The sequence below is a fragment of the Erpetoichthys calabaricus genome, chromosome 8 (genome assembly GCF_900747795.2).
Source record: "Erpetoichthys calabaricus chromosome 8, fErpCal1.3, whole genome shotgun sequence".
NCBI classification, from domain to species: domain Eukaryota; kingdom Metazoa; phylum Chordata; class Cladistia; order Polypteriformes; family Polypteridae; genus Erpetoichthys; species Erpetoichthys calabaricus.
The window spans coordinates 102,173,470-102,184,273 of record NC_041401.2 but is presented as its reverse complement, the minus strand read 5'-3'; the positions used below and the strand labels follow the sequence as shown (position 1 = coordinate 102,184,273).

At 40.4% G+C, this 10,804-nt stretch overlaps 1 protein-coding gene and 1 long non-coding RNA gene across 5 annotated transcripts in view; both read right to left on the bottom strand.

Annotated features, from left to right (window-relative positions):
* Positions 1 to 757: 757 nt before the first annotated feature.
* Positions 758 to 10,804, bottom strand: part of tmem198a (transmembrane protein 198a) — a 64,422-nt gene continuing 54,375 nt past the window's right edge. For all 4 annotated transcript variants that reach the window (XM_051931073.1, XM_028807190.2, XM_028807191.2 and 1 more), the window contains one exon: positions 758 to 10,318. In XM_051931073.1, the coding sequence (XP_051787033.1) occupies positions 10,181 to 10,318 (138 nt within the window). In that variant the 3' untranslated portion in view covers positions 758 to 10,180. The remainder of the gene's footprint in view (positions 10,319 to 10,804) is intronic.
* LOC127528994 (uncharacterized) overlaps positions 758 to 10,804 on the bottom strand; it is a 62,852-nt gene continuing 52,805 nt past the window's right edge. The window contains exon 2 of the long non-coding RNA XR_007935676.1: positions 758 to 8,639. This is a non-coding gene — a long non-coding RNA (uncharacterized LOC127528994). The remainder of the gene's footprint in view (positions 8,640 to 10,804) is intronic.

Here is a 10,804-nt window from a genome sequence, read left to right as displayed (position 1 = left end):
TACTCAGACAAAGACAGATGCCAGTCTACTGCAAAGAACCTTCATCTGCTTAACTATCCACTCAGAAATGTTGTTTCATGCCAAGCTGTATATTATGTGGAAAATATTGATAGTTATCTGCTTCCAGGACCTAATTAGAATTAACTTTTTTGGGTGTGATTTATTATGTTTTTCAACAACATTGGTCTGGGCTAGGAAACGGAACTGCAATATATATGAATAAACTGAAAAGTTTCTTAGTGATTGTCACTGTAACACTGGTTTAACATGGAAGTAAGAATTTCATGGTACTTTATACACACACACACACCAGTAGTAGTACTATTATAATACATTACAGACCTTACCTTCATGATAATACCAGCAGACAAAAAACTGCTGTGTGCAGCGGTGACATCTCACAAATTAACAGGAAAAGGTATTTAACCTCTGGAATAGAGTTGACCATAAGGATATTACTCTTAAAGTTAAGGGATAGAAAATGGAAATGGGAGGGAATTAATGGAAATTAAAAGATGATAGGAAATGTCCAAGTTGAATAAAGAATTAGTAGTAATAAATATGGTTACACAGTTATGAGATAGCAAGTAGACCTTATGGAGGCTCAAAAACAGATACAATATGACCTCAAAGGTGTGCCTGACAGCAACAAAGGGACCCCGAGTGAGACGTTTAAAGACCCCATACTCTTGTGTTAAATCAAACATCACAAAGAAAAGTAGTCAGAAATGACAAAGAGCACCTTTTAGAGAAAGACTTGAAATAAATTATTTTAATTCACATTTAGTAAAACAATATTATACACTAGATCAAATTTGGCACAGTCAAAACCCAAATATACAACAAGAAACAAATTGAAAAATACAATTTGCTGCATCTTTTATCTGCATTTCCCCTTACACTAGTATGTGTAGGGGGACCTTCTGCACTCACCTCTGTACATCAATGCAGAATAATGCCACAGTTAGAAAAGCTATAAAAAGAAGCCTTAGAAAAAAAAACACAAATATCCAATGACAAAAGCTGCACCTTGCATCCTGTCACAATCCCACTTAGTAATTTTTTTAAGTTTGTGTCTTGCAGAATACAAGCACTGGCTCAGTCTGGTCGAGGAGAAACCCGACCTTGTGTGCTGGAACGTTCAGTCACCACCTCATCAACTAACTGACCTCAGGCCAAAGTCTCACTCATTCAGATCATCCAGTGGGGCTTCTCCTGGAAAAGCACTTGCCCCCTTTGCTCTACATCTTAAGTTCTTCTCCATCACAAGGTGTGAGGAAGGATCAGGTCATTACAAAAGCTGCTCCTGGTGGGAGGTGATCTGGTGGGATAAACCTAACCTATTGGACTGTTAGCCTTATCCTGACCTGCCCCTTATTTGTGCCTTATATACCTGTTTGTGTTTTAAGTTCTACAGTATTCATCCTGAGCACGGACGGCTATGAGTGAGAAGTGGTGGAGCTGGAATTACATTATGAAAGGGAAGCCAGTCTATCAGGCAGTTTAAGAACTGCAGTTCTGCGTGAACTGCAGTGTTAGGACATGTCACTTCTGCATAGAACATGACAGTTGACTGGCCCTCTGAGAAAATTACATGGTATTTATAAAGAAGTAAAAAAATGTTTGTTCTAAACAGCCCAGGCACAAATATTAAATGTTAAAACTTTAAGAACATGTTTTTTTTTTCCTGAAGGCAATATAAGCCACACAAAGTTCAAAATAAAGCTAGAAGTCCATTGAAAATGCAGGAAATCTACTAGCTATAAAAAAGCAGCATTCATTGTGGCCCACAATGCCAAATGATATGCCCCATGGCTTCATACCCTGATTTCAAATAAGTGACTTAAATAATATTCAAAATTATTTTCCCTCCCTTATAAGGCAGAGACTCACAAACATAACAACCTCCAATAAAAAAGTATGGGTAATACTGCATGCAAAAAAGATCCAAATAGTCTTGGAAATGACCATGTTCAGATCGCTGATTTGACCAACTAGAAAAGATGTTTGTATTTCTGAACTCACTTCATCCATTGTGGGGTCATGGGTCCAAGCCATTTGCTACTTTTGTTCTGGTCAAACTGCTGTTCTCCTGGCTATTGACAAATTCCACTGATCAACTTAAGAGGAGATGACACCTCTTAGATGAAAATTCTAGAACTTTTTGACATTAGTCAACAATTAACAGTTTAGTTGGAATCAATTCTAATAAGGATGGAAAATGGGAACTGCACAGAAGTCAACCTTAACAGAGGCCACCTTTGATAAGACAACAATTTCTCTACATGTGGCTAATCCTTTCAGAGACAAGAGCTGCTAAATTTCTCTCACTCTTCAGTTCATCTGTACAGCACTTTGACCATCCTCGGCCATCAATGAACACATTTGTGTTAGGCTTAACTACTTGCTTTGTATGCTCAATCTTGACTCAACCTTCATGATAAAAAAAGGAGGTCTGATGGCTTGTTAGAACACTGACTCACTAATACAGTACAATGCACAGTGGAGCTTCTATGATGAACAGGCCAAGTGAGACACTTAATCAGTTGTGTTACTTGAAAAACTGAAGACTCTGCTCTACCAAAGATAATACTGTCCCTCATTTTTTTCTCACATCCTTTACTAATTGTAGTTTAAGGTTTTGGAGGGGGCTAAGGCCTACCCTGGCAATATCATTTACAAGGTAGGACCAGGGCCAGATGGGGTAAGTCCACTCATACAGAGTCAGTTTAATATTCCCAATCTACTCATTTTGAGGTCTTTTGGTTGTAAGAAGAAAGTGGTGTACCTTTTCATATACAGAATATAGATCTCATTTATAAAAAAATGTCACTAGCAGTGTACAAAGCTACAGTTTATAACCAAGCAAAACAGTTACTGTACTGGGGAATATTGCTGTTCCCAGACGATAGCCCATACCTCTGTCCATCTGACTACAGCACAATTCCCCATAACAATGCTCTGTATATTCAGAAAATTGAATCTGGATTCCACATGTTTTCACAATGATACTCTTTGTTGCTTGTTATTATGAGTGATTGCCCACTAGCACCTCTCATGAATGTTTATGCTGAGTAAAAAAATTTCTAAATCAAACTCATGTCCAGTGGAAAGGTGAGTCTGAGAACCAACTCCTTTCCTTTTCTACTGTTTTATAAAGTATATAACCTGAATTTCCTACAACTGCGAAACCTTGTAACATAATACCCAAACTGATTCCTAGCACAGGTCGTGTACCCTACAGTCTAGTGAAGGTGAGACATAAGCATGGATGTGTTCCACGCAGCTGACTATGTGCTCTGACTGCACTTAAACCAGACTGTGTGTAATTCAGCTTTATGACAAATGCCAGAATTACTATCTCTGAACAGAAATCAGATCTGGAATGATCTTTCCTAAGGATGTGATTAAGCCAAAGCTGTTCTGAAGCACAGAAAGGAGAGGGTAGAGAATACTGATTGATAGACATACCAGCTTGTGATGACCTTACAGAAAGGGTCTTGCTCAGGTACTCTCTTGCAATGACATGTTCATAAATATGCTGAAGGCCTTAATTAAGAGAAGGCTTTGTGACAAGAAATGCAAAGGTCTAGATGGAGACGAACAATTACAAAAACACAAAGAAGCCAGCTGGGCCACTGGAGTGATGTGCACAACCCATGCATATGCTTTCACATGCAAGAAAACAATTAAGTTTTGAATGGCACAGGAAAACAGGTTTATAAATTAACATCCAGAATACAGTTTGTGGGGGAAAAAATGAAGCCAAAAAACACATCTGGGTTGAATTAATCAGAAATAGATAAAAAAAATTAATAAAAAAAATAATTATTAATAATGACAACGTGCCTATAGGAAGCAGCACTCATCAGATAAAACAAAGTGAACACCTGTGTAAATACAGGGCATTAATATTTCAAGCAACATTACAATAACAACTGCTACGCAACAATAGCATGATTAAAAAAACAACAAAACAAAATAAAATAACAACCATTAGCACCAATCTCTTCTCTGTCCTAATGACCAGCCTGCTCAGTTCCTGTGGACTAGGAAATGCCTGGCACAGGATAGCCAACAATCAAAAACCTTAAATGAGGAGGCGCTGTCTTAAGAATATACCTTTGATGACACCATTAGAATCCATCTTCTGAAACCACTACAGGATCTTGGTGTACAAAACTGTCTGTCCATTTATTGAACTGACTTAATTCAATTGTAGGAATGTGGCCTGGCCCTATTCCATCAGCATCTGCATTAAGCTGGAAACTAACCTGGATGGGTTGACATATAAACACTCCCTCACTCCAGGACAAAGCAAATTGGAACCCATGTCTCTTTGAGCAAAGACTGACCTTCGAGAGAAAAAACACATTTCAACATAAAGAAAATGTGCAAATTCCACACAGACAATGCCTGGCCAATAATTAGAACCCAGCCTTCTGGAGATCTGTGGCAATGTAGTGCTAACCACTCGGCCAACAGAATACAAAATAGCTTTTTTAAAAAGTCACCAGCTACATGGAGAACAGTTTCATATGGATGCATGCTACAGCAGCAATAGCCCAGTCTGGACAGTCAGCATTACCACCTCAGCTGAGCTGTCTGTTCCCTTCTGAATCCCAAAGCTAGAATATGAATTCTAGAAGACCAGCAACCCCGCGATTCTCGACAGAATCACAAATCCAAGAATGGCAATCACTTTCTGTTCCCTCCGATATTTGGAGGGATGAAATATCATGGAGGGTGGGTGCGTCTTGGGAAATGTCATTTAATTAAATAAACATATTTGTACTAAAGCGGTTTCTTTTTGGAACTGTGACTCATCTGGTTCTGGTGTTTCAGAAGCGCGTTGTAGGCGCCTTCGTTTATTGTTTTTATCCATGCAGTCTCTTTTTTTGTTTTTCTATGGCTGTGTCGTCTAGGAGACGTCGTTTGCTGACGGCGGCGGATTCACGTGCTGAAGTGACCATGGCGGCGGATCCGGGCATGGAGGGCTACATTACTAAATGAAGTTGGTATATGCGGTGGTGTGGGCGGTTGCGTCCGGGCGGCTGTACAATCTGGCGTGCACGCTTTACGTCAGGTTTAGTTCACAGGTCGTAGCCATGGTAAAGTTTTCATTTAATTAAATAAACATATTTGTACTAAAGCGGTTTCTTTGTGTGGGCACCTTCATTCATTGTTTTTATCCATACGGGCTCGTTTACAGGTCGTAGCCATACGGGTTCGTGTTTGTATTACTAATCGTTGAGCTCCTTCCATTTGGAGCCGTGACTCCTTTGCCTCTGCTGTGTCAGAAGAGCGTTGTGGGCGTGTTCGTTCATTGTGTTTATCCATACGGGCTCATTTTGTATTTCCGTTAGTTGAGCTGTTTCATTGTGGAGCTGTGATGTCTTTGCTTCTGGTGTGTCTGAAGCGCGTCGTATTGTTTTTATCCATGCGGTCTCGTCTTTGTTGTTCTGTGGCTGTGTCGTTAGGTAGAAGTCGTTTACTGTTAGGAAGCATACTCCAACTTACACGCACTGACTGCTGGCACAGTGGATTAGAGCAGGTGTAGTTTACAGGTTGTGGTGTTTGGGCACCACGCACTGACTCTGGGAACTACGGGCTCGGTTTTGTATTACAAATCGTTGAGCTCTTTCCATTTGGAGCCGTGACTCTTTTGCCTCTGCTGACATCGACTGCTGGCACAGTGGATTAGAGCAAGTTAAGTTTACAGGTTGTGTTGTTTGGGTGCCACCTACTGACTCTGGGAAGCCGCTGGGTTTGACTCTGGGGCGCTGCAGCACAGTGCGCATGCACTTCGGTGCATCCGCTGTGCATAAATTAAACTGTTGTTTAGTAATATAGATACTTTGTGAGGTTTACATAAGAAAACAAAGGTCTGACGTGACTTTCAAGGATATCTGCATGCAGTAATTAAAAATCTGGTATAGCACGGAGGAAAAAAGTTTGTTTCAGTGGAGGGGTCAAAGTGTGGAAGGAAAAAATCAATAATGCTGGTGGACAACCTACCCTTCCATTCTCTTACTAGCTTTGTGCCATTCAGGGTCATATAAACCTATGAAGCTTGTCTTGGAAGCACTGGATGCAAGGCAGAAAACAAACATGAATGAGGAGCCCATCCATTATGGTGCCTATTCAGCCACATAACCATACTCGCTCAAAAGGGAACCATTTAATTAAAGTTACGTGGAGGAAAATCTAGAACAGACATGAAGACATTAAAAACAACTAAAGCAAATCACAAAAAAGTACTGGAAAAGACGATGCCACAAAATTCAGTTAAACAGTCATTTGAGGACTCTGGGGGCTGCAGAATCCATACAAATTAAGGGAGATGCATTGAAGAGAGAAACCAGCTAACACACAGAAAGTCATGGAAATCCAGAAGAAACTACTAAGACATGTAGGTGAAGAGAAGACCCTGAGGACTCGTAAGATATATTTGGATGAAACATTGAGACTGCTTAAGTATTGACTAACCAGAAAGACTTGAATGACTGAGCAGTCAGTGTCTTTTTTGTTTGAAACATACTGTATCTTCTCTATTTCAAAAAAGAGACTTGAAATCTTTTTCCTTTTATTTTAACATCCAAAAAATCTATAAATCACTTAAAGTGCTTTGTATGAATCATAAGAGTACTTCATAAGTAAGAAGGGCAAATCTAGGTTTTTAGAATGTCCCTGTCTGGGACATTGTGCTTCAACAGAAATGCCTGTTGTAAGAAAAGTACCAGGCACCACTCCCTTTAAAGTTAGAACAATAATGTAAAATGGTACACAGTCCTAAAATGTGGTCTGATTCCAAAAACCGTAACTGTGTTTACAGCAGTAAAACTTCTCTTCTGCCACAATGTCATACAGAACAACGGAAATGACGACATGTAGACTGCAATCAGTATTAATGGATACACTGCATGCAGAAACATAGGAAAGGTTCTTCTCTAAAATATTGAACAACTTCCCTTTCACCCTAACAAGTGTTAAGAGTTGTTTCCCTATATCCGAATCATGGTCTTTCCTATTATGCCTTTAAAATAATCTCAGATGTGACATTTGAAATCAGCCGAATTTAATCGAAATGAGAATGACATGGGCAATGTGTGTCACAAAAGAGAAATTTTACTTCCTAAAAATATATGGCTTTGGTAGTGGCACACAGAGAATGAATAAGAAAAGTTAAACGTCAAACACTTTCAAACATCCTGCTTCTAAATCCAACACTACTTTCATCATTCATTCACAAGATATCCTGTAAAATAAGACATGGCTGCCCAGTTTCATTGCTGCTCCCTTTTAAAAGTGGGAAAAGTGTAAGCAAGCACTGCAGAACACTGAACTGCAAAGGAAGACTGAACAGAAATTCCTGAGCATGCCAGAGGAAAAGAAAACAGGGTAGATAGTGGGGAGAAAAAACCCTGCAGGTCCAAACTAAAGGAGAGGCCCAAATCATTTACCAATTGGCTCATTCAATTCTTTGTAGAACAGCTAATACTGAAGGGGAAATTGATATATAGGCTCATTATAACACTTAGACCCATGTTGAGACCCCATATCTATGGTATATATACAGTATGTTCCTAGTACAAACTGATATATGGTGATTATCTTAAACCGCCAGCTCACTCCCGACAGCTGCAGCTGTGTTAGCAGATTTTTTATTGTAAACTACTTCATCCATTCTTGCGTTTACTCAAGTTACCCAATCTATTTTTACAGCTGGTCCTGTCACCATTGTGTGCATTGAAGAAATTACTGAACCATCCATCCATTTTCAAGCCATTTAATTTTTTCAGTGTCCTGAAGCCCACCCTGACAACATGAGGTACAAGAAAGGAAGTGTGCCAGTCCATCTCAGGGCACTAAATCAGTTCAGTAGCCCAAATGCTTTCTATTTACATTTTGAAATATGTAACATAATATCCATTCAGCCATCCATTATCCAACCCACTATATTCTAACTAGAGGGTCACGGGGGTCTGCTGGAGCCAATCCCAGCCAACACAGGGCGCAAGGCAGGAAAAAACCCCAGGCAGGGCGCCAGCCCACCACAGGGCACATGCGCACACACACACACACCAAGCACACACTAGGAACAATTTAGAATCTCCAATGCACCTAACCGGCATGTCTTTGGACTGTGGGAGGAAACCGGAGTGCCCGGAGGAAACCCACGCAGGCACGGGGAGAACATGCAAACTCCACACAGGGAAGACCCAGGAAGCAAACCCGGGTCTCCTAACTGCGAGGCAGCAGCGCTACCCACTGCGCCACTGTGGTAACAGAATATCAAGATGTGAATTACACTATAGGTTGGTCATTATGAAGTGACAACATGGTTGTGTTAATTTCTAGCAGAATGCTTCCTAAACATCAACAATGAAAGATGAAGCTTCCTCCTTCTTCCTGAGTATGAGACAGGACAGATAAAACGATACCACTATCGTCTCCTGGTCAGAAAGCAGCCTTTTTGACATTTAAAAAACATATGCAATGGTGACACATAGAAAATCAATTCGATTTTAGCAGAATTTGTTACTTTGAAACTGAGTAGCCCAGAAGAAAAATGCAAACAACAGACATAATAATAGCTAGGTGTACTGATGTAGGTGCTAATAAGTGCTATAATGAACCTACATTTCAAGAAAAGTGGACTTCCCCTTTAATTACTCTAAATATAACTTTTGCATTACTGAACAAATGCTACAACGTTTCTTTTTAGGAACAGATTTAAGGAAAAATCAGGGGTAAGGGGTGGTTAACACATTTTGAGATTGACTTGAAATATATATTCATACTTCTGGGCTTCCTTCTTCTCACAGATTTATAGAAACAAACAGAAGAGGGCCCTGCCACAAGGATCTAAAAAAAGAACCAGGGAGGAACAAGTAGCTACAACACAATCAGCAGCTTGTCTTGATACTCTGGCACTGCCATTTAAGTGAATGAAATATGTCACACACTACAACAGGTCAGTCCACACACACAGGGTAGGGAAAATTTGGTGGATTTCATCAAATCTCTAGAACAAAATCCACCACTGCAGTTTGATCAGTCACTATTATGTACTTGTTACAAAGGGATTTGTTCCAGTAAAAGGAGTAAATAATGCTATGGCTTGAAAAAAGCTCAGACAAAAAAAAAGATGGAAGGCTGCACTCATCTTCTGTTCCGCAAAACTAGGCTACTTCCTTCTTACAAACTGCCAGATCCTACCCACTGTGCAATATGGAACATAGTCAGGACCAAAAAGTTGGCTCTGACTGGTTCAAACTGGCTCAAGTAATGATGTCCTCAATTCCTTCAGCATCTCTCTGCATCAGTGCAAAGCCAGTGTAGCAATGCATAAGGCCACCCATTTCTAGGAAAGCACTTCTCCGCATATTCAGTGCTGACCCACTCTCATTCTGCTTCAGAGGATTTGCTTCCAGAAAGGCAGACTTCCGGTAACCCTGTGTGACTCTGCTTCGGAGGATATGTTTCCAGGACGGCAGCCCTTCATTGGTCCAGTGTGACATCTGAAGTGCTCTGACATAATTTTGCTCCAGATGATCTGCTTTCAGGCAATAAGCACTCAGATCCCTCCTGTTTTACTTTGTTGATGCAGTGTGAGGCAGCTGACTCCGGATGAGATGTATGGTAGCAACTCAATGTACTACTTTAATTCTGCATTAATGACACAATGTCCAGAGAAATAATATTCCATTTGCATATTTCACTTCTCCACACATGGATCTATCTGCCAGCAAACAGTCCTCAAATAATCCAGTCCAATTAAGACAGATCCAAATGTAATTTGTTTCTGTAAACATGCATGTAAAAAGGATCTGTACAAGGATTAAGCATCACTCTGTATCAGCACACTTCACAATGGCACCTGGTGCCCACAAACATAGGTCATGAAAGCCTTGCTTCACTGTTTGTCTGAAGGTGAACTTCTAAAGGTAAAAAAAAAAATTCAAACTGCAACATTGAGTGAGCTTCCAGAAAACCCAGAGTCCCACCACATGTGTAAACGTGCATTTTAAGAGTTCGGGCCTCTCTCAGAAATGTATGTCGAGATCAGGGCCCAGCTCTGGGAATCCTGAGTGAGAGAGAAGGCCCCCTGACATCAGCTTTCTCAGGAGTCTGAATGCCAGTAGAGCAGGATACAAAGACAAACCCCCACAGGGCATTAGACACGGACAGCAGGTCCAGCAGCAGCAGTTAAAGGCACCGTCGAGCCACAGTCATAGTCCAGGTCCACAATGGTGCGGGTGCCACTAACAAGTGAGTTCCCAGTCTGTCGTTCCCGGAAACTTTGAATGTAACTCTGCAAATTAGAGAAAAAGAAAAAGAGAGACAAGGAAACAGAAGGCTGTAATGTAATGAATCTAGATAAAAAACTCTGCGAAATAGATAAATTGTTTTTACTAATAGTTAATAATATATGGAAATTAAAATTCTTAATCTGGGACCAGAAAGAAACGGCTGAGCTTCCTGAAAGGATTCAGTTTACCTACAGCCTTAGCCAGTAAAGCCACCAGATGTATACCTCGAGGGGTTAGTAAGAATCACGGCGGACATTTTCATGGCAAAGTGTGCAACTTGTTCAAGCTATCATTTGACCCAAGGAGAGCAGGGGCTGAGCAGGTGGGAGACAAGCCTGTCTTCTGCTGCCACATGGTGCACAAGCATAAGTGCTGCAGTCATTAAAACCAGTAAGCTTGCCTATCTGTACTGGATGTGGAGAAAACAAACCCTTAAAAAATCCATGTTGATGTTTTGTATGAAAATGTTCTCTACCCATTTTTACATA